Source organism: Leptonotus elevatus, chromosome 4 (genome assembly GCF_054856555.1).
Source record: "Leptonotus elevatus isolate MCC_2025b chromosome 4, RoL_Lele_1.0, whole genome shotgun sequence".
Taxonomy (NCBI): Eukaryota; Metazoa; Chordata; class Actinopteri; order Syngnathiformes; family Syngnathidae; genus Leptonotus; species Leptonotus elevatus.
Genome location: NC_141242.1, coordinates 4,547,267 through 4,575,229, shown reverse-complemented (window position 1 = coordinate 4,575,229; position 27,963 = coordinate 4,547,267). Strand labels below are relative to the sequence as shown.

General features: G+C 41.6%; 1 protein-coding gene and 1 long non-coding RNA gene across 3 annotated transcripts in view; one reads left to right on the top strand and one right to left on the bottom strand.

Moving 5' to 3' along the window:
* Positions 1-27,963, top strand: part of wnt7bb (wingless-type MMTV integration site family, member 7Bb) — a 41,940-nt gene that overhangs the window by 3,939 nt on the left and 10,038 nt on the right. The window contains exons 1-2 of one of the 2 annotated variants that reach the window (XM_086073194.1): positions 362-846; positions 9,248-9,474. In XM_086073194.1, the coding sequence (XP_085929320.1) occupies positions 764-846; positions 9,248-9,474 (310 nt within the window). In that variant the 5' untranslated portion in view covers positions 362-763. Of the gene's footprint in view, positions 1-361; positions 847-9,247; positions 9,475-27,963 lie in introns of those variants that run through there. The other variant, XM_086073195.1, reaches the window with a different exon arrangement.
* LOC147175070 (uncharacterized) lies at positions 7,242-13,537 on the bottom strand. Its single transcript, XR_015094570.1, has 3 exons — positions 12,481-13,537; positions 10,112-10,229; positions 7,242-9,434 (listed from the first exon to the last, which is right to left on the bottom strand). It is a non-coding gene; the product is annotated as an uncharacterized LOC147175070 (long non-coding RNA).

Sequence of the window (27,963 nt, the reverse complement as noted above, 5' to 3'; positions counted from 1 at the left end):
TTAAGCAGGAGAATGCAACTTTGTGCTATTTTAGCTGCCTCGACAAAGTAGACAGTGGTGCTACGGGAATATTTGTCGTTCCAGCCCAAAGCTTGCATATAACACCAACTTGTGGATGCAGACTGACTCATCCTGCCAAAAAAAAAAAAAAAAAAAAGTGCTGATTTGACCCCTCCTCTTTTTGAGCGCACGGAGCTGCGATGACGGTGTTTGTTGATGTTTGGGAGGGATTTTTTGGGGGGGGGGGGGGGTGTGGTGGGGGAGCGCTGAGTTGATGATGAATGAAACCTCGGATCAGTGTCACCCCCCCCCACCTCTTCCTATTGTCCCGCCGTGGCAAAGTGGGCGGACTGCAGTAGTCTCCGGCCGCCCAATGGCAGCCGCGACTGCGGAGCCGAGCGCGCACAGGCACTTTTCTGCCATGCGAGGTCCCTGAACGCATCACCCACTACCACTACTACCATCACCGCGCTGCCGCCGCCGCCGCCGCCGCCGCCGCCGCCGCCGCGGAGACATGTCAGAGCCCACCCCGGCCACGGCCCCGCACATTCGGCCACGGCAGCTCGGAGCGGCGTGACTCGGGAGCTGGATTTTTTTTTAATTTTTTTTTAATGCAGAACTGGGAATTAAAAGCAGAAGAGTTCTAATTTTTTTTTTTTTAATCATTATTATATTATATATATATATATTATTTTTTTTTTCCAAAGTGTGTTTCTCCATCTTGTCTGAGGCGCCTGAGCCGCTTGGGCTCCTCCATGTCATCATGATCCTGTTCTCGTCGCGCAGTGTTCTGCTGTCAGTCTACTACCCGCAGATCTTCCTCATCCTCACCAGCGGCAGCTACCTGTAAGTTGCCGCCAATTAACCGGGCGCGTCATTAAAGTCTAAAAAAAATAATAATAATAATACGAAAGTTGCGTAAGTGTGATATTTCATCACGCAAACCTCAATTGAACACATTGAGTGCGGAGTGAAACATTTTGACCAACTTCGATCTGCATGCCGGCTTCATTTTGGCCACAGAGTGGCAGAGCCGTTCAAGAACAAACGAAGCAAGCTGTCGAATTGGCGAGAAAAGTAGATTAGTGTTATCTTATGACCTCACCGTCCCAGTGAGTCCATTCATCACTTGATTGACACCCGAATGCCCCGTGGCTTTTAATTAAACACCAATCATCCCTGCAGGATCCGGACTTGCAAAGTAATTACTAAGCCATTCTTTCGCTCTTTCTCTTGTTTTCTCGCTTTCTGCCCGCTTCCTCTGCTGCCCCGGAGACCCCAAACCTGCTGCTAAAATAGATGTGTGGTTTTTTTTGGGTTTTTCCCCCCCTCCAAAGTTTAAAAGTGGGCTCTTCTCACTGCAGGCGCATACGCAGCCCAAGTCATGGCTTGCACATTAAAGCCATAAACGCGTTGTTTATTTGGATTATGCAAGCTTCCTGTTGGTAGCAGAATGGTGAGTAAAGTGGTTGGCACCGTGTGGCTCACAGTTGAGAGCTTCCGGGTTCGAATCTACGTTCATGTGTAAGTTCCTGCTTGCGTGGGATTCTTGTTTGTTCCGAAAACATGCACGTCATGTTCATGGAAAACGGAATTGTCCTTAGGTGCGAGCATGAACTTAACTGGTTGTATGTGACCTGTGACTGGCATTGGCCATCAGTCCAGGGTGTACCAGCTCAACCTAATGAGCCTTAAGCAGAACATCATGTGAGCAAAACGGACAACCGGTTGGCGGACTTCCAATATGCGCGAGCGATAAGTACGGGCTGATGACATGATGACGGTTGTGATGAGATCAAATTATCATCAGGTTGCATGAATATAACGTTAGAGGAGACCAACACGTTTTCTGTCTGAATTCTGGCAGCCTCTTGTTGTTGTTGGCTACACACTCGAAATAAAGTGAGTTGATTGAGGTAAAAAAAAAAGGTAGCGGAATACAATTTTAAGTTGGGCAATTCCAAAAAGTAGTTTGAAGTTTTGCTGTTGTAAAAATTGGCTTCCCGCATTTCACACCAAAGAAAGAAAAGTTTCACGACTAATTGTTCCTTGTATTGTCCCTCAATTCAAACATGGAAGTAAAAACAACTCAGCAAATTATTTTTGCTGCGAACAGCTTGCTTGTTTTAAGGTGCTAACACTGCCATAAATGTAAAAAAAAAAGGAAAATTACTTTTTGAGCCTCAAAACATGCAAGCTGTTTTTTAATTTTTTTATTTATTTTTACAGTTTAGACATTCAGTACAACTCTCAAAATAGTTAGGTCAAATATGACCCAAATTGAGTAAAACGTAAAAATAAAAAATAAATAAAAAAATTGCACCAATTTTTGGGGGTTATTTATTGAACCCATAACCCAACGTTACCACCCAAGTAACCCAACTTTTTGGGTTAAATAAATAATGAACCCCCAAAAAGTTGGGTTAAATAAATAACACACAAACCAACCCAAATTTGTGGATTGTTTTGTACAAGCCAACTGTTTGGCTTGTTTTGTGGGTTATTCATTTGACCCAACATTTTGGGTTGAAGGAATCACTCAAAAAGGAGTTGCAGCATAGCTCAGGTGGTAGGATGGCTATCTCCCAACCTAAAGGTTGTAGTTTTTTTTTTATCTTCAACCCATGTGACCATGTCAAAGCGTCCTTGAGCAAGAAACGGAACCCGCTGACACACTTGGGTCAGTTTTACCCAACTTTGGTTCCGCAGAAGCCCTATGAGGACACGCGCTATAGAAAATGGACAGATGCAAGTTTCCAGTTCGAACACCGGTGACAAAAGCAACCCTGGATTTAATTTTAAACAGAATAACCGTATTACACAGTGGTGCCTTGAAATAAGAGTTGAATTCATTCTGTGACCATACTTGCAACTCAAATCTCAAATCATCTTTCCCAATCGAAACGAACGGAAAGAATAACGTATCATTAAATAGTCTGTCAAGAATTCGTTTAGTGTGTCATGATTTAATGCTGCATTTCAATTCATTGTGCTGCTCCTTCCGTTGCGCCCGCCTTGGCCACAGGGTGGCAGCATAATACAGTCATGCAGAGATAAACCATGAATAGTTTCGCAACGACTGTAAGTGACTCAGAAATATGCTGCAATATTGAAGGCGAAAAAGTCGAATGATAAATGTCTGGATGACAGCTTGTATCTCAGTCGAGTTACTCGTATCGTACAGTTTTCTTATTTTTGGATAATTGGGGAATTGCATGCATCTGTCCATGCGTCCATCTCCCCATGATGAGTGGAGAGAGCGCATCCCATTCAGCCCTAAAGCACAACATTTCCTGCTCTTAGGGTGGGGTGCGGGTGGGTGGGTGGCAGTCGTCCATCTAAGTTAAAATGTGTCCCAGCCATGATTTTTTATTTTTTTTTGTGAGTGCACTCCTCTGTAAGATTCATGCCTGGGAGCTGATGTTGTGCGACTCACACAGCGTCCCATGTGATGACGATATGCAATAACGTCTGCCGTGACGTCGGCCGCCCACTTTGTCTCAAGGCCACACGACACAGTGATGTAAGAGCCTCGCGCTCGCTTATACGGATGCTCCCCACTTTTTTTTTTTTTTTTTTTTTTTTTGGTTGTACTTGTCAGGTCACGTTGGCAAAGATGTTCAGCGGAATGTGGGTTTCCACTCTGAGTCACTCGGGAACGGAAGCGGAGTTCCCAGCCGCTCTCCATCAAAAATTCTGCCTTCCAAAGATAGTAAGGCGCAGGTATGACTGTGGCTGCGCTTTGCTGACGTGGACAACTGCACTGCACCATAATGAGTTTCTCTAATATTTGGACTATCCAGCAAATTTTTATCCTCTTTTAGGTTCGCTGTTAGGGGATGCACTTTTTTCAGACTGAGTACAACTACAAGTATTTGAGTACTCGCTAACACCGAGTACCAACATTTGATAACAATATTATCTTGCAGTTGGTTAAATTATGTTAATACTAGAGTAGCAATTTGTCATTACTGCATGTTTATGGGCTATAATATGTGCCACCAGAAAGTGAATGGGAATCATTTATATTTGAATTTGACAAAATTTCACTAAACTTGTAACATTGCACCAAAAAACAAAATCTGAATTGCACAATTTGAATGTGACTTTATTAGTTTAGTTCAAGTTTAGCGATTCAAATGTTTTTTTTTTATAACAGTCTTGCCACACATTTCACTTCAATATAGCCTGTAGCATAAGGCACTTCAGTTATGTGATGTCTCAGGCTGAACACTAGGGGACACTGTAAAAAAAGGAGTACAGGGGAGCCCTGCTATTTGTGGGGAATAGGGACAAGAGGGCGTCCCACAGAAAGAAAAAAAACCTGTCCTACATGTCCCATCCCGTTTCTGGACCATTGTAAAAAATAAAATAAAAAAATGTCCCTTTCCCATTCCTGGTGAAAATGACTCCCACACCGGTACCAATCCTCAGCTACATAAAAAAAAAGAATATATATATATTTTTTAAATACACGTCTATCCAAAGTTTTTTCCCCCTACAAATGTTAGCATTTAATAGGGACTATAGCCTAGCCCACAATTAGTGAAAATCCATGTATACTGATGGCCATTGAGACGGACACTCACCCCCGCGTTTGGTGTTTAATTCAAACAGACGCTTCCTTGCAGCAGTTTTTTTTTTTTTTTTTTGCTTGCGTCACCACAACATCCTCTTTCGGCCATATTTTTTCGACTTGAATTTTATTTCGTCCGAATGCCGAAAATGCATATTTTTGCCATTTTCGTAAATCCACAGGTGCGGATCATAGACAAGTACAAATATGTGTCTGCCATGTTACATTTCTGGGTTAACTACATAGTCAAGTGAGTAAAAAGAAATACAAGGCTGCTACTTAAGACCACTTGAAGTTTTAAAAATCGACTGTATGACAAGACAACTGTTGTTATACTTTGTAACACCTTTGCTTGCATTCTTTTTTTCTCAAGCTGCTGTGTTGCTTGGCGTCACCCGCCTGTCCGCCACATTTTCGTGACGGGAGCTCCACTTTCTCGCCCAGAGCTAGTTTCGCTAAAAGTGTTGTCATCTGGGGTCTTTAAACTCATTCAAACCGAATAAACATGTCAACGTGTTTTTTTAATACTTTGTCCTTCACTCCCAAAAAAACGTATTTTACATGTTTTTTTTTTTTGTTTTTTTTTTAATGCATGAGCATACAAAAGGCTTTGGTGCAGCTTCTGACATGAAGAGGTGGTTTAAAGCAATTGTAGTTTTTACAAAAATGGCCAGCAGGTGGCAACAGAGTATAAGAGATCAGCCAGGGCCATGTTACAACAAGCTCTTTTTGTCAGTGTTTTCACCAGGAATGTTAATATTGATGAAACTTAGCTCTATTCTAATGCTAAGTGCTGCAAAACTGAAAACAAATACAAATATACATTTTTCCTTGATGAAAGAAGAGACTCTAATCTTTCTTTTGGTTCCATGTTTTTATAGCAATAGAAGACAATATTCTGTGGGCCTTGCAAAATCAGTCAAAATCCAGTTAAACAGCTGGGAGCGAAGGGGGTTGCTTCAGTGAAAATGTCTGGGAGTGAATGAGTTTATAGGTGGAAAAAATGCTAAACAAGTGAAAGAACATTTACCATCTGTGTGTTTAAAGTGTCGACTTGGAGCATTTTCACGGGTTCCGTCCAGATGACTTTGGCAAAAAGGAGGACACATAGAGCCATTTTGTCAAATTCCTGTCCCTAATCATTCCCGTCTTCCATGAAACTTTGCATTACAAGGCCATTCATTGGCATCAACTCCCTCATTTTTGTCAGAGCGCTCGTCGACGATTGCACGAAATGCCGCTACGGCTGAGTTCTATTCTTCGTCATAGCCAAAGACGGCATTCAAGCAAAGGGGACGTTTAGCATGTAAGAAAGTGAGAGCCAGCACAATGAGTCTGGTTTGTATGGATGGGATGTCGCGGTTGCCATGGGCGACCGCATATACTGCAAAGGGGTGACGCCGGGGTCAGCGGAGCAGCAAGGGGGCAACGAGGTGAATGAAACATACAAGCTAACAATGTAGCAAACCCTGCCAGACAATGGTGAAGCGTACCGGTGTTCCTTAAGTTTTTATTCCTTCCTTGTCCCATTTGTTGACACACCGAAAGAGCTATATTGTAAACAAACAAATAATAAACATAAATGACAGTCTTTAAAAGTTGCCAAATACAACGTTAACACAACTTTTAGTAGTACACGTGAAAAAACTAGCTAACACGGAAAGCTAGTAGCATTAAACAACCACTGATGAGAAGCGATCATCAACTTCAATGGAAAATGGTACAAAAACTCATTTTACAAGTAATTCACGTCATGAAAAATCACAATAAAACAAATAAAACAGCACAAATAAGCTAGGTGCTTAGACAGCAACAACGTAAATTGGCGTTTCATTCAGGAACACGTTAAATCACGGACCTTTTTTCCCCTTATTTTTCTGTTAGCGTCTTTCAGTTCGGTGTAAAGACACCTCGAGTGGATAGCACTTCCCGGACTGCCGGAAGTGCGCCAAAATAAAAGCACATAGTGTAAAAATTACAACTCAAAAAAAATAAAGCATGGAGGGAAAACAATATAGAGTCTTTTATGAGCTCATTACAAACAAGATGACCATTTTTTAAAATTGTTTTATTTTATATTTAAGAGCGGCTCATTGGTGGTTCTTTCTGTCGCGCAAATTCAAAGCTTGGTATAATTTTCGGATATTTCGTTTTGGGGGTTTGAGCTCACCCCGAGTACAGCAAGGCAACATCACTTTTGGTAGCAGCTGCACTTGGGTTTCATTTGCTTTCCCTGTCTGGGTGGAAAAAGCCGTTGTCAGAAAGCGAGTTTGAGCCATCCATCAAATGTTTTGCTCTTAATCTCCGACCAAGAGAATTATTATTTTTCAAATCCCCACTGGAATAAATTTGGTGTCATGATCCCCCCCTCCTACATGGCCTCGGCGTTTCAACCAGCTCAGCGACGTCATACTTAATCCCACATCGAATATTTGCATCTGTGTGTTTGGTGACGACTTTTAACAGTCACAGGGTGGGCGAAGTTATGTTTAGTGCTAATCTGTTTGGCTGCAAGCGTACGCTTGGATATTGTCGCACTGATGTTAGTCTGCGAAAGACGGGTGTCATCTCATAAACGCCATTTAGTCACCTTTAGATTAAGTGTTGATAATGCGCCCCATGTGCTTGTCGTTAATGTAAAAGGCCTGCAAATCATAAGGAATCATTTTATTTTTTTTAATGATAATTGGCTATAAGCTCGAGTCTGCATCATCATCATCATCAACATCACGCGCACGGAGATGCCGGCTGGCAGTACGAATCGTCGTCAGCGGGAAGCAGCATTTGGGGTTTTTGTAATTTATGGAGTTCCTCTCGGAGGTTTTCATTTGTGTTTTCGACACTTGCGAGGTTTCCATGGACATTGACGAGCCATCGATTGAGCGGATTTTAAATAAGAGCATATGTGTCGACATCACTTGCTAGATTACTGTATATACAGTATGTTCTCATTCCACTTTGCCACATTACAGCCCGACACTACTAATACAAAAGGCAGAGGGACACACTTATGTGGATTATTTCCATTTGTTTCACATTGCAAGTGGGCATGTGTTGTTTTAATTTGAATCTGTGAATTATTTCTATACCATAACATGCATACTTTGCATGAATATGAAGGTGTTTTTGTTTGTTTGTTTTAATCTTGGATTATTTCTAGTCTGTCTGTCTATTGTGGAAAGTGGCAGTTTCCATGAACAACTCGTGAGATGGCATCATCACAAGAAATGTATATCATCTGTGTGCCAGTGCATGACCCAGCGTACTTTGGGTTATTTCGTTTTTTTCACACTATTGATTATTTTTAGTCGTTCCGTTTCTATTATGCAAGGTGGCGGTTTTCATGAATGACTGGTGAGATTGCATAATCATAGGAAATGCACATTGCATGGCCCAGCGTAAAATCGATTTTTTTATATTCTATAGATTATTTCTACTTGTTCTGCTTCTTTTGTGCTACATGGTGGTGATCATTAACTTGAAAGCATACCGTTTAATGTGTACATAGTATCATAAATGACATCCTATTTTGGATAGTTTTTACTCTGTGGATTATTTGTAGTCTTTGTGCGTAATCACATTAATGACATGACACTACTTTCCCCACATTCGTGTAAGACCCAACATGCCAAATACTTTTTTATTTATTTTTATTTCTGTGGATTATTTCTACTCATTTTGTTTGTCTGTTTTGCGAAGAGGCAGTTATGGGGAATAACTGTCAAGAGAAGCGAGCAATAACATGAATGATATGACATATACTGTACTTTGTGTGTAAGTGTGCATAGCCCACCCTGCTATAGACTTTTTTTTCCCCTTGTCTCTATGGATTATTCCAACTCTATTTCTATTGTGCAAGAACCAACTCGCTGATTTTATTACATCTACTGTGCATTCCATGTGCTTGTGTGAGCCAACATAGCTTGGACTTCTTTTTCTTTTCTTTTACTTTGTGGATTGTTTTAAATTGCATTTATTTTAGCCCGGGGGACTCTTGGTATGAATAACTGGCAATGAACATTGAAGTCATTTTATGACAATTCCAAATTGGATTTTTTTTTTACTAACTTATTTCAACTTTATTTTTAATTAGTTGCAAACGTCACATGACAGAACCCAGAAAGCAGGCGAGCCGTGATTGGTCGGTTACCTGAGCTCTAAAGGCACCGTGATATCATTTTCAGTCGACAGCAAGTGGCAAAATGGCCGCCCCCTGAGATGGATAATAACGGGTGAATTTTGCTGCCTAATTCCTCTTCTACAAAAGCAATATTAATCAGAATTCTGTGTTTAGACTAGAGGGTGCGCATAGAACATAACTTTTTTGACTTGACTTCCCCTGTAAATTAAAAACTAACACCTTTTAATATTTGAACTTTTTCTCATAACCTTTACGGGCTATGTCTTAAATTTATTATTAGGATACACGGCGGGCCAATAAAAAAAAAAAAAGCGTGTAGCAGGCCTGGATTAAAGCCTTAAAAGGCTTTCACTTTACTATGGAAGGTGCATCAATCAGTGGTTGAAATGAATCATACTGTGGAGAACCTCACATAAGTGAAAGTGAGCCTTCTTTTGGAAGGAAACTCAATTCGTTTCAGTCAGAGTGTGCAATGCATCCACGTCGAATATTCTTGTCTGACGGTTTTGTCTCTCTCTCCCTCTTGGCAGGGCCCTGTCCTCAGTGGTGGCTCTGGGCGCCAACATCATCTGCAACAAGATTCCCGGGCTGGCACCTCGTCAGCGGGCCATCTGCCAGAGCCGCCCGGACGCCATCATTGTTGTGGGCGAGGGCGCCCAGATGGGCATCAATGAGTGTCAATATCAGTTCCGCTACGGACGCTGGAACTGTTCGGCGCTGGGGGAGAGGACGGTCTTCGGTCAGGAGCTGCGTGTAGGTCAGTCTGGCTTCTTTTGCAGGCTGCGCTGTTTTTATTTTCATGTGGCTTCTTGTGGGAACTGCTTTGAGCTTTAATCGATGATATTGCATTATTTGCAATTTTAGTGCCTTCTCTATTCCCTCTCTAGCTAGCTAGCTAGCTAACTAGGTAGCGTTCATGTGCTGCATTTGATTAGTTCTCAGTTGGAACCTTGTAGCTCTTTGGTTGGCTCGTTGGTTTTCAGGAGTATTCACAAATGACCCAAAAGGGTACGTTCCCATCTGACTATACAAACTGTCCTATCGTATCATTTTACAATGAGGAGCAAGTAATAGTGGACAGACAAATACGGCAAGCTTTTTTTCTACTTTTGTTCTGTTTTCTCTTTTTGACATTTGTCTCAATGGAGGTGTTCCCCATCCACCTGAAAGTGAATGATAGGGTCCATTTGGTCTGTTCAAAATGTCTTGTGTCCTTTTTCAGGAACCAGGAAGTAGCATAACTTCAAGTGTATCGATCAAGAAGTTGCCTAATTCAAAATGTTTACACAAATACGCCACGGTTTTCTCACTTTCATGCCATCATTTTTTCACATCACCATTTTAGTCACGACGCACGCGCTCCCACTATCAAGAATGAAAGGGTAGAGTCCTACCGTCTTGTTGTGTTCTCCATGAACTGAAAATAGCCAAATATGGTGTTCCATATGATCAAAAGGCATTCCTCCTTCGCCATACGAATCATGATGGAACTATGGAAGTCAGTATCACAATCTGCAAAGTAAATATCATACATTTGCTATTGAGGAAGATAAAGAGGCTAACTTGCATGGCTAGTTTCTAGGGATGTAACGATATGTCACAATACGATAAAATATGACCATATTGTGGAGAGGTTGGCTGAAAAAACAACAACCTCATACCGGGGGGAAATTTGCACAATGTTGTGTTCTTGTACATAATAACAGCAGTGACAAATAAATAGACTTGACCATGTCATGTCACATGTCATTGTCATGTGCTCCTAATGGCTCAGCCGCGCAAAAGTATCATGGTCTGTGTAATTCACAATGCTGTGTTTGGCTGAAGCGGGCAAAAAGTAATGTTTTCTCATGGAGATGTTGAAAAATATTTGCCATTATGACTCATTTATGGGAGTGATAACCGCCACAGTGGTCAAAACATTCCTAATTAAAATTAAACTGCACTAATTAACTAACCACCAGAGGGTACTAGAACGGCACAAATGGAATACAACCTTGTCTTTTTAAACAGACGTGCTGCTTTTAATATCGTGACATGATGACGACGATATCGTGGCGATTTTAACGGCGCGATACCATGACATGTGTTCTGCTAACGTACGGATGGACAAACACCCGACTTATAGTGACGATTCAGGTCGTGTAATTTTTGGCTACACGTCTTTATTTGTCTCACAAAGCAGGTGTATCTAAAGTTTGTGTTGGACAATGTGCATGACTGACAATAATAATGAGACTGCATTAGCTTTGAGTTGCGATCCTGTGGTTATGCTATTGAAACCTCAGACTTTCCATCACGTCTGGAGACATCCTATTGTCTCGCTTTGAGGCGTATGAAACGTGTGGCGGTACCAGTCCCTCTGCGGTCTATGAAATGTGGCTCTTCAGAGGTCAAACCCAAGCTGCACAAATCCCGCGGTCCAAAACTCAAACCAGCAACGCACAACACACTCTTTGACGCTCTATTGTATAATCGTTTGGGTTGGCTCCGCTCAACAGAACTTCACATGCTACCGATTCCGGCCCATCCGAGTCCTCAAGCGCTCCGTTTCGCCTTGCCGCAACGGGTCGCTCGGGTTGTAGCGACACGCAAAAGCCCTGCTAAAAATCTACATTTGAAAAATGATATTGCAGATGAGAGGACAGCTATTGGTGGCGTTCGAAGCCAACTCATCGGACACATCTGTTTTGAATTGGTTTCAGTTGGTTGCTATGCTTCTTCACGAGTGCAGAAAAAAAGATGTGAAGCAGACGTTCATGAAAAAAAAAAAACACACGCTTGGGTGCATTGTTTTTGTTTTACAATATCTGCCATCTCACTTTGTGGCCGTTATGTTGCGGCCGGGTCGTGCATTTAGGCCAGTGGTTCTGTTTCAAATCACTTTGTCTTTGTTGTGAATGTGCTGCTTTTCGTTTCAGTGGTGCTCCTGCTCGTGCTCGACATGACTCCCAAATTTCCATCATTTCCATCAGTACATGTTGATTTGAGGAAAAACATTAGAAAGGCCTGCTTTCTGTCCTTCGGATGCTTCTGTGTTGATTAAGATTAGAGTGATGCGCTAGTGTAGCCAAAATTTACAGAAGCCTTTAGTTCTTGGTGCTTGTATTTGCAAATGTACCCTTTGTGGGACTATTTAAGGTAATCTTATCTCATCTTACTTCTTCGAACTATTGTTAAAAGGTACCAATCGGGTATGATCAGAGCCCTTAGATCAGAGCTGAGCATCTCCCAAAATTGAATTTGTTGACGCCCATGTCACTCACCAGGCTTTTAAAGCCAGACACAATCAAAGTGACAGGTGCTACAAATACGTGAGACTGGCGACCCAAAATGGGCAAAAATAATAGTACTTGGACTAGGAAGTGAAGAATTGAGATTCAATAGCTTAAGTGACAGCTTAAGAGGATGTCAATACTTCACTTAAACCAGCAGAGGCGCTGTTGAGTCAGTTTCCACTGGTTTGCGGGAATAACAAGACCACAGATTGGAAAGTTGCACTACATCCCTAACAGGTGGCGCTATTCCACTCAATACAAAACTGGCTTGCAAATGCAATCATAGCTTTCAAATATTCTCTCACCCCATTTGAAATAATGTTTAAAAAAAAATGACAATTGATTTATGCTGCAGGAAATGTGTTTCTTAAAACCGTAACATTTCTTCTCTAAATATTAAGCCGTCAATTTTGCCTCTTTTGTGACCTTGCAAAGCAAGTGTGTGATTCACTGGCGATTGTGCAGACTTCAGGAGAAAAACTTGCCTGTCACCAACAGCTGGGACGCAACCAACATAAATGCGACGCTTCCTCCAGCTGCAGCGCGCAACGCTGCGATTGGTTTGAGGTTTAAAAAGCGCTGCAGTCAAGTCTGCGGAGAAGTTGTAGTAAAAATGTTGAGTTGCAAAAAAAAAATTGTTGACAGCATCCTGTGTTGTTGAATATCGGGCTACAGTCAAGGCTAAATCCTGTTAAGTCACTAATTTATCACATAAGACTGATCATTGGACTGTGAAAACGGTGTGTCGTGAATAGAGCCTGTTTTGAGAAATTTGCCTCAGATAGCATAAATTGTACTCCGCGTTGGAGCAGTTTGATAGTCATAAACCTCTCAAACTGCCGATGAAAGGCACTTTGCAACAGAAAACGGAATTGTCAATTTGGCAGCACTGCTCTAATGTCAATTGGCGAGCCGTGGGAAAGGGAACGATATCCTGAGAAAAATAGTAAAAGCTAACCTGTCAAATGATAATAGCCTCAAGTATGTCTGAATAATACCAAAATGTAATCGAAAAATGTAATCGTGTAGCAGTAGCCTATGCTAGTAGCTTCTCTTGAAGTTACAGAAGACTCACCACATTATATAAAAAAAAGGCCAAACAACTTCCTTCAAACGGCGCACTCCAACTTTATATCAACACAACACTGCAAGCATCACTCAACATCGCTCGTTGTACAAGCAGATTACAGTTTAAGTAATAGTGGAGCAAAGTCGATGGGTGGATTGGTTGAGAGTCGTAAAGTTGAGGTCAATGGGTTGTTTGTACAGAGGGATGCTATGGTTAGACTCAAAATGGCCGCTCCCCCCAAAAAAAAGGCAAAGCAGCTCAAAGATGTGGCTGTGTGTGTTTGCGTGTTATCACTTAGCTTATTTTGTTGATTCCAGTCCAGGCAGAAAACAGATCCAGCAGCTTGTCCAAGGAAAGACAAATGGCATAAAACACGCTTCATATAAATCCTTTTTAACTTTTCATTCTTCTGGTTTCTCTTTCCTCCAAGTAAACCTCTGTATTTTTCCTCCTCACCACGTGTGTGATCACTATATTTCCTTCCCAGCTTTTCACTTCCTGCTTCCTGTCTTTCACTTCCTGGGTCAGCATGACAAGCTAAACCTGCTATTTGTTTCTGTTTTGTAAGATACTCAAGTACAAATAGAGTCATAGTAGTTTTTTCATTTTGGAGTATTATGTTTTCAGAGGATATGTCACTAGCTTGTAGTACTTTGTACCTTGCTGTTTGGAGGACGCAGCCATGTTGCTGTGTTGCTAGGAGAAAGCAGCTAGTAAGTAATTAGTTTTGTTCTCATGCTAGTTTGCTTTTGGTTGAAATTGTTGATGATTTTCATGATGAATGCTCCGTGTCAAAGCAGTGACGGATTCCACTTGAGCTTTACTGTTCTTTGTTCTTGAATTTGTTTTCTGAGAACTAATGGATGCATGTTTAAGGTAATCAATCATGTCTTTGCCGATTTTTCTTTGCCGAGGAAAGATACTCAAAATTGCGCCTGTTTATGGGTACACGTGTACCCCACTTAGGGTTAACAATCTCAATTTTGGCTTCTAATGACGTTCATCTTAGGCTTTACGCCGATTTGATCAGCTGGGTCGGCCGAGATCGGACGATATCTAGCATTCTGTACAAAATTGGTGATCGGCTGTAGTGCTTAATTTGCCCGATCAATCAATGACGTCATTTGATCGGCTATATGAAATAAGACGTAATGTTATATTTAATGTTTATCAGCTTTTTTGAAGATTTTGTTTTGTGAATATTTCATCGTATCTTCATGAGACCAAATTCGCAAGTAAGGTAGTCAGTGTACAGTTTGTAGAATAGTGTGAATGTGCTGTACCCCTAAAGTAACCCATCACACTGCCATTAGGCCATTCATATCTAAACTACTGGCAACAAAAGCGAGTATACCCCCAAGTGAAAATATCCAGATTAGGTCCAAAGTGTTGATATTTGGTTATAGCCACCATTGTTTTCCATCATAGCCTTAATAACCACAATAAATACATTTAAGTTAAGTTTTTCTTTTGTTGAAATTGCTTAATGTCGAAGGCATGGACGTACAAGTGCAGTGACATTTACAACATAAAAAAATAATCAATTTTCCTACGTACTTGGAACAAAAAAGAGCCAGCCTTAAATCAATGAAGAACCCAAATCATGCTGACTGACATGTCATGACATGACGGGTGTATATATGTGTGTTTATAGTTGTTGATTAGCTATTTCAGTCGAATCCAAAGAGAGATGAAGCTCTCCGGTGCAGTAGACAGGAAGGCTACGCATTCGCTTTTGGCAGCATTTTTTCAGCTTCCCACTCGGTCGCCGTGGGAGACCACAGACATGAGCGAAGAATTCCCTTGTGTTATGCACACTGTGGAAAAAAAAAATGTCCACTTTAAACACCTGCCATCAACATCTTCGCCTGCGTTATTTTTCCAGTATTTGCCGTGTTACTTCAAATTGTCAAAGTGTAGTATGTTACGGAATTCTTTAGCGAGACGTATGAAATCATGGAATACACCTCTGCAAAAAAAAAAAGAAGTTCCAATTCCATCCCAAAACCATCATCATCATAATTAAATGCAAGGGAAAAGCTGTTCCGCTCCCATTTAAGTTATAAACTCAAATCCCTCTAATGATGAACACTAAACCTTTCCCCCCGCAATGTGAATCCCGTCTTAGTTTGGGATTGCGAGCGAGGAGCCGAATATCACCGCCGGTTTGCGTTCGCATAGAGCACACATTGTTAGCGCTCGGGAATTCAATCTGTGTTGATTTTCTACTGTATATTCAACACAGGTGATTCGCTTTCAAAGGCTGAGCCATCCTTTGTTGCCCTGGCTTGAGTGTCCGAATGCTTGCGTGGATTTTGCAAAGAGACTTTTGGCTTCTTTATTACGCTGCAAGTGACAAACAACAGCTTAAGGCAGCAAGGGAGATTTGAAACCGCCAGTTAAAGCGCGTCTCTTGTTTCCTCTGTAGTAGCCAATTTAGCTTCTCTCTCTTGGTCCCGAATGCGGCTTATTGGTTGTGGTCATTGCGTATCAATGAACATGCGTTTGTTTGTTAAATCTATGAAAGCAATCTGGAAATAACGGCACACATGCGGTGGGAATGCTGCAATGTTTGTGTTCAGTCGGTTGCTAAAAGGGTTTATAAGACTGCAACAGTGATGCTAATTAGTGTTAGCATTAAGCCAGTGGACTGAAGTTATTGAATCCAAAACGTTGGGTCAAATTAAAAAATAACCCACAAATTTGGGTTGCTTTGTGGGTTATTTGTTTGAGCCAACTTTTTGGGTAAATTGGGTCAAAAATGACCAAACCATCTTTTTGAGTTATTTAACCCAAAAAGTTAGCCTACAAAGCAACCCAATTTTCTGGTAATTTTGTGGTTGTCCATATGACCCAACTTTTTGGGTTAAATGAATAACCCAAAAAGGTGGGTTGGCCCCCTTTTGACCCAGTTATTTATTGATCCAACGTTTTTTTTTTTAGAGTCTATTGTTTGATATTTTGGCATTTTTTCGATAAAAATCGCTATTTGCCAAAGTGCTGCTTATTGTGAAGTGAGTTCAGTTCTCGTGCTTGTGTTGCAAAGCTGCGCTCACAAGTCAAAGCCAAAAATCGGCCAAACCAGGGCTCGTATCATGAAACATATCTGATATCTCGAGGCAGCACTGTGGAATGAAGAATAATTTTCTCACTGATAAAGTGAAATTGGATAACTTCCTGTGGCACACCTGATTCTCTCTCGCAGCACACTCAGCAACATCCAATTGCTAAAATTGTGTTGTTTCATCCTAGAAACAGTTTTATGATTGTCTGTGCTATGCAAAACTCGCATAACGGGGCCCCACACCGTATTTGTTTTGAGAGACGCAAGGTGGGCAGTATTTGGCCTCACCTGATGTTCAAAAAGCACTCCTGTTGCATTTATTCAACAGTCGAGCAGTTTTGCACTCAAGTTGCGGCCCTTTAAAACTGGCCTTAAAAGGAACATTTTGACCTATTTGCACTCTTTCAAATAGCGATGCACTTGATGTTGGTGAAAATGGACACCTTTCAGCGGCTACACTCAGCATCAAAGACCGGCGTCATAAAACCCAGCGCTCCGGTTACCCTCTGTTTGACTTTCCAGCCAGTTTGTCACCGGCCTCACTCGGGCTTCGCCCAGCTTGAAAGGGCTTTGTTTTGTTGTGCCGGTGGTGAGCTATTACACAAGTTTGATGTTGCCTGTCAGCAAAGAAAGGAATGGATGCGGTTGCACTTGCGCGGGTCAGCTTGCTTTTGCTGAGGAATGGCTGCTGTTTGGGCGCTTCGTATAGTTGCGCACACACATGCAAGATACGTGGAAGAAAGGTACATCATCTTTAGATCAGGGGTTCTCAAACTGGAATCCTCAAAATCATTAGAAATGAATTAAGTTGTATCATTTTCGTTTTTTTACTGCATAAAGCAATCGTACTCCAAACATACCAACCAAATACTCCTCCCAGTCCCTACCTTAGCTTTGGGCCAAAATGAACATTTTAATATTATTGTGATGGGTCAAATATATCCGACATCGCCGATCATGCTATTTTTAGATGATCAGGTTAGAATTTTTGCACATTGTGAAACAGATTCATTTTCTATTTAAGATTTTTATGTCATTACTGTACTGTGTGGTGGAGCATCTGATATATTTTTGTTTAGCTTTTAGTTTGTCGATTTAAGATATTATATGTAATAATAGTATTTTGTTTCCATACTTATTTTATTTTTTTTGCCACCCCACAAAAATGGTATTCAAAATAGTTGATTTATTTTACTCGCAGTAGACAAAATGGACCGATTATTGTTTGGGTCAATTTGACCCAACCCCAAAATTGGATCGTTTGTATAAAACAATCTCCCCAAAATTGGGTACTTTCATAGAAAACAACCCCCAAAAATTGTTGGCACAAAACAACCCCCAAAATTGGGTGTTTTGTTCAAAACATCCCCAAAAATGGGGTTGTTTTCTTCAAAACAACCCCAAAAATGTGGTAGTTTTGTGCTAAACACTCTAAAAACAGTTGGATCAAAAATGTATCCAACTATGGGTAAAAAATGGACCGATCTTCTACTTGGGTCAATTTGACCCAACAACTCAGAAAGTTGGGTCAAATTGACCCATGAAGTGGATTGGTCCATTTTTAATTAATAACTCCGTTACTTTTTACCAAACTGTTTTTAGAGAGAACAATCACCAAATTATTGGTTTGCTTTGTACACAAAAACAAAGCAAAAAAAACAGAAAGTGGTAAATCAATCCATTTTTGACCCAGAGTGTCTTGGGAACACCTTTATTTGAAAAAACAAAACAATTACCGGTAAGTCGGTTGAGAATTTTTTTTTACTTCCGCTTAATGCATTGGCGATGCAACGCATTGGGACTTGTTATAAGCAGAGTGCCTCAGATTCAGGTTGCAAAAATGTGATCCTAATTTTTGTTTTTACCGTGCATGATTCTGCCTCAGCTAAAGTCTAGTGTGCAGCCATGCGTCAAGTTTTTGTGCGACTTTACCGCCATATCTTCCCATAATGAGTGGAATGTGGGCACTTAAATGCGAGCGCGTCCGGACAATAGAAGGCGTGTTCACGTCTGTATTTTCCTCATCCTCCCTCCCACGATTGTAGCGACTCCCTGGCAGCTCTTGTCTTTCATCCACCTCCGCCATCCGCAAGCCAGTGGGCGAATCCACCTGCCAGGGGCCCAAAAAAAAAATAGAAAAAGTGCGTCCAGTCAGATAAAGGATGTTTACGTCAGCGCCTTCATTGAAACGCACTTGTGTGGAAAGAGCTGCTGGAGACCGGTGGGATGCAATGGAGGGGAAAGGTCAGCGCTGATAGACTGAGACGGGAGGACGACGATCAGTGCAAAACAGACTGACTGGATTCATTCTGGATGCTAACTTGATATTTGCCTGGCCTCTTTTTAGGGGGGAAAAAAAGGCCCAAGTGTTGACATGCAGTGAATAAAAAAATGTCGAAAATAGTCCCGCCGAATGAAAGACATGCACTTACTTTCCACGTAATTGCCGTTGTATTGTTATGGGAGTCGCCATTAATTGCGAGCAGTGGTCTCGAGCGCGACACAATGCTCGCACATTTGAAATGCATTATGGGAGCGGCCGCCCTCTTCTCGGAATCACTTGATGGCCGTTTGTGGTCAAATCATACCCTCGCATGTATGACAAGTGCGGTCCGACCGAAAGCTAATAATGAACTGGCAACAGGACGTGAAATGTATTTAAATGACCGCTATGTTCCATTCATGCTTTATTTCCTCGGCCTGACAAAGGAAAAGGAAATGTGAGTTGAAGTATTGAGTTAGACTGCTTGACATTGTTGAAAACACGTACACGGATATTGTATTGAAGTCGACGTCGTCTTTACAGTCGGGTTGATGTGTAACGCTGCATGGGTCGAGACGACTGGAAAGTCTACTTTCGGGATGTGAGGAATGTACGAAAATATGGAAATTGGCTAGCAACGAGTATAACGCAAGCGGATGCTTTTAAAATTGGGCCAAAAAGAACACCTTGGGTTCTGCCGTTGGTCAGTGTAGGTTAAAGGTTGTCATTTTAAACTAAAAAGGGAAACCGTAGCTTGACACGGTTGCGTCAGCGCATCGGTGTACACTTTGCTATGTTTTCAAAAACGTGAATATGAAATGGATAAAGCGCTATGTAAGTGCACTCCATTATGATGAAATAGCATTTTACATTTTTTGGGGACTACGTTGTGGGTTTTTTTTTTTTGTGTGGTAAAAATACAATTAGAGTTGATTTGGACCTCACCAGTTAAACAGTGAACGAATAGTGAATGCAGATTTCTTATAAGCTACTACAATGTGTAACAATCCGCAGTGTGGCACCGCGCCACAGGGTGGCGCCTCCTGGTTTTTGTTGGGCATATGCAGCACTTTTTCGTTTTGCTTATCAATGTTTACGCGGTGGACGAGTACGATTATTGCGACGCGTGGTGGCGCCGACAAGCCCGCTGTTTTTTGTTGTTGTTCCTTTTAATTAAGTGAGCCTGTGGACTTCCAGTACGTTTTTTTTTGGTCACCGGTTCAGCTGCGTCGTCCATGGCCGATCAGCCATAGCGCGTTACAACTGCTGTGTAAAAATAATGCTATTGTTTTTTTTTTTTGTTGTTTTTTTTCTTTTTTTTAAAGAGCTCAGTATTGTTCATTCGGAAATGTCATCATCATTGCTCTTTATTTTATTATTATTATTGTTATTATTTTTTTAATGCATTGGTAGACTCCACAACTGTCACTAGGTGAGCCGCCAAAAATTCTTAAAAAAAAAAAAAGAAGGTAAAAATGATCCCAAATTGTCAGAAATATCCAGGGTCACATTCCATTTTGAAGCTCTTTTATTCTTGGATTGAAAGTCATGGTCATGTTCTTTCTGAACAAATGTATTGGGATAACTCAATTGAACACATTTTCTATAGCACATGTGCTCATTTACGGTTGCTCTGGAGTTTTTCCCACCCAACATTGGCCGAGATTGAGATTGTCTAGTGATCAGTCCAGGGTGTAGTTTCTCTTTCAGACTTTCACCCAAAAGTCAGCTGGGTTTGCCTCCTGCCCCACATGACCCCGACGAGGATAAATGGCGCAGAAAATGAATCGATGTTTTACCAAAACCGAGGGACATTTTCAAAGCGGCTCACTGAAGGGCCACTTGCCGCTCTGCTTTTTTCTCCCCTTTTCCAAACATCGTTCTTCTCCACATTTACGACGCATGATTCACGGGTCAGGTTAGTATTACAGCGCCGTGCTGTGAGAACCGACGCAGACTCAGTTGTCTGATAGCGTGTGGCTGAACATGTGGTAATGATGCGTGCATTGTGCAGAGGTGGAAGAGCGGCGGTGGCGGTGGATGGACGCAGGCCTATTTTTCAGCCCATCATCATGTGGTCGCTCGCGATCCTGTCTGACCATCCCGGGCCGTGCGGGCCAGAGAAAACACCACGCTCGTGTGTGCAGGCTTTCCTTTCACTGTGTCAGATATCGGAGCGGGATGCCTCTTTGTTATCCGGTAAGTGGGCTGGCCAAAGGTCATCTCCCGCATCCCACGACGTGTGGCCGTATCTAGGGCGGGACCTCCTTTCCTCTGCCTCCACGCGCTGCTGTCCTTGTTCATTCATTAGCTCGCTCTCAAAGTGCCCGGCGGGTGAGTCGGGAGTTTCTCTCCTCTGTCTGCTGACGCGGCCCCCCCCCGGGGTTGCTCTGTGGACCCCCCCCCCCCCCCCCCCTTCCCCTCATCCTACCCTGCGGCGGTGTGTTATCGGTGGGATCTGCGTCCGTCTGTGTCTGCCAGCGCCGCTAGATGCTGGAGGAAGCAGGATGCGAGAGGATCAACCGTAATCTCGCAGCACGCTTTGTTCCGCACAATCACTGTATTCTCTACATGCTGGACATTTACATGTGCCAACAATCACACGGCCACCGGGCCACTTAGGTGATGGGCTGCACAGGGGGTCAAGCGGGGACCAAGTGTGGAACGGTGGTTGAGTGTTAGTTGGACGGCCTCACAGCACGAAGGTTCTCGGTTAGAATCCGTGCAGGGATGATTTTCTCGAGGTACTCCAGCTTCCTCCAAAAGTCCAGAAATGTGTATTTTAGGTTTACGCAAGATTGATGTTGTCTACCGTGTTTGCAAAAGGAATCATTTATAGTGTAGTGGTTCGACTAGCAGCGTTTCATGCACTACTTATTGCCCCTTTCAAAATCTGTGGTAACAGCAAACAGTCCAGGGTGTAGTGTATGACTCTAAGGCTCACTGGCAACTCTAGATTGTCTTCAATATTTACAAAATGGGCATTATAGCGTAGTGGTTGACATAGCAGACTTAAATACTATCGTAGGATACTAGTCCACTCATTCCACCAATTGAAAATCACCCCTATGATTGACTGCTGGGCAATCTCACATGTAGTCCATGTATCCAAGGCTAATTGATGACCAGAAGTAATTTTTAATGTTAACAAAAAAATATTTTGCTAATGCCGTGGTTCATATAATGGACTTTAGTACAGCTGGCGTGGATTCGTTTCTCACTCACTGCTAAATTCACAATCACCATTGTGTGACTAATGAACAGTTGATTATATATTCCATCTATCTAAGGTGTTCAGGACTCAAGATTGCCTTCAGTGTCAAACAAAACAAAACACACAGGTAATTGGTAGCATAGTGGTTCACATAACCGACTTAAGTGTGGCTGGTATGGGATAAATTCCTTCACATTTCCCATTGACAACTGCGCTGTCCAGGGTGCATCATAGGTTTATTGATGATCAAAAATTGTCTTGAATGTAACAAAACAGTCATTGAGAGTGTAGTGGTTCACATAACAGACTAAAGTGTGGCTGATTTGAGAAGAATTCCCTTACAATCCCCGATTGAGAACTGCAATGTCCAGAGTGTATGATCGTCAATGATTCAAAATTGTCTTGAATTTAACAAAACAGTCATTGATAGTGTAGTGGTTCATATAACAGACTGGAGTGTGGCTGATATGGGAAGAATTCCCTCACAATCCCCGATTGACAATTGCAATGTCCTGGGTGTATGATCATCAATGATTCAAAATTGTCTTCAATGTAGCAAAAGCGGTCATTGATATTGTAGTGATTCACATAGCTGGCATGACATTGTTTCTCGCTCACTGCTCTTGACAATCGCATTGCGACTGAGTGGTGAAAGTATTCACAACACTAAATTGTCTTCAATGTTTACAAAAGGGGCCATTTGTAGTGTAGTGGTTCATAGAGCAGGCATTAGTACAGCTGGTATGGGATCGATTCTCACTCCGTGTTTCATTGATGATTTACAATTAAATGACAGATGAGATGAAGGTGAATCCGAAGTTCTTTGATGACTTAAAATTGGCTTCAGTGTTCACGAACAAGGTTAATGGTAGTGTAGTGGTTCACAGATCCTTCTACTGTAAATACTGAAGGGTATATGTTTCATGTTCTATAGTGTCATATCTGTGGATCTAATGAATATTTATTTTTGTAATATTGACAGTACATTTCCAGCTCTGTATAAGCAAGGTTGTGCTTCAAGCTCATTATTAGGACAAAAACGCGACGGATTGGCGCTTCCCGTGCCTGTTTTAACAAGTCCGACACCTCGGGGGGATTTGAGGAGATTCTTACTGCCAGCTCGATCTTCTCAGCTTGGGAGGCGGGCCCACTTCTCACCGTTCCATTGGGAATAATTGTTTTAGCTTCATTGCTATTCCGCCAGTCTAGCGTATAGGTGACTGCGGTGTGTGCCGCCGGGCCACGAGCGTGGCACTCCCCCCCAAGCAGAACGTGGGACCCGGATGTTTCTGGTAAAACAATATTATTTTTATTGTAACAGAAACAAGGCTGCGCTAATAACTCGAGCTGCAAACCTCACGGACCGCAACTTTGTCTGTAATTTGCTGGGAGCGTAGTGCACGTTCATAGCAACCGTACAGAGAACGCGGAACGGAAAACAGTAGCAGTCCATCGCTACACAAAACGAGGGGTTTTCCTGCGACTTTCCTGCCGTCCCCCTTTTTTTCGACTGGGGCCTCTCAGACGTGGAGACACAGTGTCAGCGCTGGCACGGCCACATTGGGACTGTTTATTCTAATGCGAAATGTGGAAACTGAAGTCGATGATGTTGATTTTTAAATAACATTTCCAATATATTGTCTGTTGCTTATGTGGGAGGGTTCAAGTTTTAGAAATAGGGGCTTCATACTGCAGACGAAAAAAACCCATCCAATACTGTACCCATTTTTTTTAGGGCCCGAGCAGATCGAGGTGAAACATACAATTGTCAAAAAGCTTCATTAAAATTGTGTTGAAAATTGCACAAGAAGTCTCTAAAATATTGATGTTCGTGCCAGGTTTGATGTATGTGCAAAGTTTCACGAGTTTTCACCGATGTTTAGACCCTCAAAAAAAGCCTTCGATAACTTTTCATTTAAAACATCTTAAGATGAAACACGGCAAGTTTGAAGACGATTGGATACATTTTGTAGAAGGAGTTTGTTAAAACATGACCGCTAAAAATTTATTCATACACACAGAAAATTTTGTAGAGTAAATTTTACTCTGTATTTAAAAAAAAAAACCCCACTATATTTGGTCCCACTCTAAAAAGAGTAAACTTTACACTTGGAAGAGAGTAAAATACTAAAAAAAACATCAACAACAATAAAACGCTCAAGGGTTGAAGAACAATCCCACAACCTTCAGCATGGAGGACAGCCACTCTACCACTTGAGCTATGCCGGACTAACTGTTAGTTAACATATTGCTGGTTATGGGTTCGATCCCATGCCATTGTGACCATGTCCTACAAAAAAATATATATTTGTAGCCATAGGCTAAACCTGACAGGAAGTCTGTCATTTTGAATTTACTTTGGTAATTGCGCACCATTTTTGGCCTTTTACGGAGGTCCTATTTTATTAATTAATGAAACTTTACATACACATGAGGCCTGGCAAAAACATTTATATTCTAAAAGGTTCTTGTCCTATGCGATAGTACCCCAACATGCCAGTACCCCAACGTGGCCATGGTTGTGAGGGCCCTTTATGGTTCCTCGCAGCTCTAGTTATTATTAGATTTGATGGGAGTCAAATTCAAATTGTAGTTATTTTTCTCAGACTGTACAAAGACAGCACAAATAATATAAATGAATAATCCCTTCATTTTATTACTGTGTATCCTCATCTGTCATGTATCCACAACTTTCGTTGTTGTTGTTGCATGTACAGTACTTTTAACCGCAAATTGAGTTTGAAATTAGAAGTCATGGGAAATAGTGACCAAAAAATATCAAAAATAGTTATTTTTAAATTAAGAAGTGATTTGGTGAAAATAAAGGCCTGCGATATCTGTAAAAAAGTGAAGAAGAATTGCAATTTTCTCCATGGTTTTAGAATTGCATGGCAGGCCAGAACAAGTGCTGGAGCCGTCCGTTTATGGCCCACAGGCCTCCCACATGCCTGTTCTATAAGTGCAAAGTATGCAGCAAGTATGTAGCAACAACAGGATTCAGCCAGCCATTTTCTGTTGCGCTTGTCCTCATTAGGGTTGAAGGTGAGATGGAGCCTATCGCAGCTGACTTTTAGGCGAGAGGCAGGGACCGTCGTACATATATACACAAGCGTTCATACTCATCTTCACACCTATGGACAATTTATTCTTCAATGAACATAATGTGTTTGTTTTTGGAATTTAGGAAAATGGAGTACCACGCGAGCACAGAAAGAGCACACAAACAAACAAAATTGTGCCTGAACAGCAGACCTGTTAACCACTATCCCATCGCGCAGCCCTATAAGATCATTGTGCCGTGTACAAACATATGTTTTGTTTTGTTGATCAATGCGTAAGGTCTTTAAAAATAAAAATAAAAGTAAAACCAAAAGAAAATGTGTCAGCGGGTACTAGTTAGCCCTAAGGACAACATGAGTAGCCCACAGGTCTGTTCTAAAAATAGTTTGCCAGTGATTGGACAATGTGATTTACTGAGAAGAATTAAAACAGAAGAACATTATTAACATTTATTTATTTATTTAAACTTAACATGGTATGTGTTTCTTCTGTAACAAATATTCTACATTTTGTTTGAAAATAAAATGGATTATGTTCAATGGGAAAAAAATGCTGTTTTTGTTTACCCAAATATATTTTTTAAAGGTAATTTCAGAGCTGTAAATTGAATACCATGATACCGCAAATATTTTTGTTGTTATCTCAGCACATGCCTGGACACAACTCTGTCCTTAAAATGGACAAAAGAAAAGCGACTCTTCTTATTTAAATTAAGACTGAGGGTTTGGATTTAATTATGAATATTGTTGTCAACTACTATTGGCTGGTGACCAGTCGCCCTCCTGTCTGGGATAGGCTCCAACTTACCCGCGACCCTAATGAGGACAAATACTAAAGATGAAAGACTGATCTTTATGTCAATATATGTGTGACGGATTTACAAGTCTAGGTTGTATTCTGCTTCTTACCCAGAGTTGTCAGCCACATCCTACCCTAGATTATAATCATTTCAGGGTGTTACAAATAACGCAACTTGTTACTTTTAAGGATTAAAAATGCTTTGGCAGGCGATAGGTTGCCCCATTCTTTCAGATGAAGTGCCAACTTTGCAGTATGGCAACAGTACGATCCTAAACCCTGTGAAAGGTGTCATTCAAACAACAAACGTGGGTACGACATTTTCTGGCACATTTTGCACAGTTATGGACATGTTTATCGTCACGCGTCATGTTTAGTCAGCTCAGGTGTAGAGACTCCCGGCCACCAGCAGGTGACACTTTCCCCTTTGTTCACTGCAGTGCCATTTGTTTGCTCTGCATGTGCTTTCTGAGCTGCGCAAACTCCCAGTTCATAGCTCTGTGAGTGTACGTGTACGTGTACGTGCACGTGCACGGGTGTGTTTGTCGAGGTCGTGAGTGCATGTCCGGGATGGCCTTTAAAAAGCTTTCCCCTTCACGGCTCCATCAACAGGCAGGGGAGGCCATTCAGCAGCACTGCTGGGTACTACAGTTAGTGTGTGTGTGCGTTTATGCATGTGTTTGCACAGCACTGCAGTCTAACCAAATCTCCCTCTGGGCCATTTTCATCCACTGTACTAGCTTTTCCTTGCTACATTTCATTCATCTTCACGATTTGATCGATTTTTTTTATTTTTTTATATGCTTTGGCGACCTGATGGAAAGTGGCAAAATATTAAGAACAACTCTCAGGATAATGCAGCACTAGCCTACAAACATAATGAACATATTGTTACATGAATGCCACTCAATTCAAACAAAGCTTTGTTATCTTTATAAAGACAGAAATAGGAGCGGCTAGCAGCTAGCCCTGTTAGCCCAGCTCGTCGCAGGCTGTTCGCTCCCTTTCCGTTAGCTTCTGAGCTGCTAGCAGCTAGCCCCGCTAATCGCAGGCTGTTAACCCCTATCCACTAACTGCTAGCAGCTTGGAAGCTAGCGGTGGAGGAGTAAATTCAAGGAGTGTAGTCAAGTGGAAACCACGTTACAGTGGAAAGTAACCGCTAAATACGAATATAGGAAAAGAGTCGACAGCTTCAATTAGCGTAACATGCTCGTGTGACTTATGGCCTCTTCTATTCTCTGAGTCGATATGTTTTTATATAATACAGGACTAATTTTCTTTATTAAAAATACACAATAAAAATAGTGTTTATTATAATGGGAAAACTTGATTTGACATACTTTATATTTGAGAGTAAAACACAATTTTTACTTTTGTACTGAAATGCATCTCAGAGTTTATAAACTTTTCTTTAAATTGAGCCAAATCAATGCTTCTACTATTACCAGAGTCTTTTGTGGCCTAAGTATCTGTGCTTCTACTTAAGTGGACAGTGTGAGTACTTTAGCCACCTTTGCTATATTTAGCTGGCAAAACAGCACCATAAAGTTCCTTTCTCTTCCCCCCCACTTATGTCAGCAGCTCTGAGTTGACCGTACCCTGCAGGCGGGGAGGACAGCGAGGCCAACTGAGGTCAGCCGGGCCCCGCTGCTTCCACCCGCCGATACAAGTGTCGACGCTCGTAAATCTTCCCGTGCCGTGTCATGAGAAATTTGTCCCAGTGGCACGGCCGCCTCCTACTCCCAAAAAGCTAGACTGGAGCTCCGGTGGCGAGCCGCGACATCTTTTTGCGTCTCCCCCCCCCCGTCACTGACGTCACGGGCATCGCCGCATAGGCAGGCAGGTGTCCAATATGCTGTGGTCAGCGCATATGGAGGCTTCCGTCAGGGTTAGTCACTTACACTTGGATGTGAGTTTTAGCCTGATCCCCATGCATGACCACGGATGCAAAGGGGTGAAAAAGTTGTGGTAAATTTCCATCGGAAGTTAAACTGAGGAATTTTGGAAATATTCCAAAGCTTGAATATAAACATTTTGTAATTGTCATAGAGAAAAGAGAAATCTGTGCAAAATAGCTTATCTTGGCCGAATGTAAGAGCATTACATTCCCTGTCAAGTGAAAACTGTTTATGTTATGTAATGTTAATGAGAAAAATGAGAGATACAATTTAATAAAAATGCAAGGAGAAAGTTTATAAATACAACCATGATGTCTATTTTTCCATATTTACAAACATGAAAATAGGTTATATTCCAAACAACCCCCACCATAAATGCCCTATTTAAGTACTGTGGTTATTTTTTAAACACAACTTAATAATAATAATATGCATTTCAACACATACAGTATATTGAGTGAGATGGATAAACACAAAAATATTTTACAAACAGTGCAACAGTGTACTGATTTGTCCATGTGTTTACAGTAAACAAATCCTGTTGTCCCAAGCTAACAAACTTAACTTATCATCTTACAATATACATCTGTAATCACGGCCAT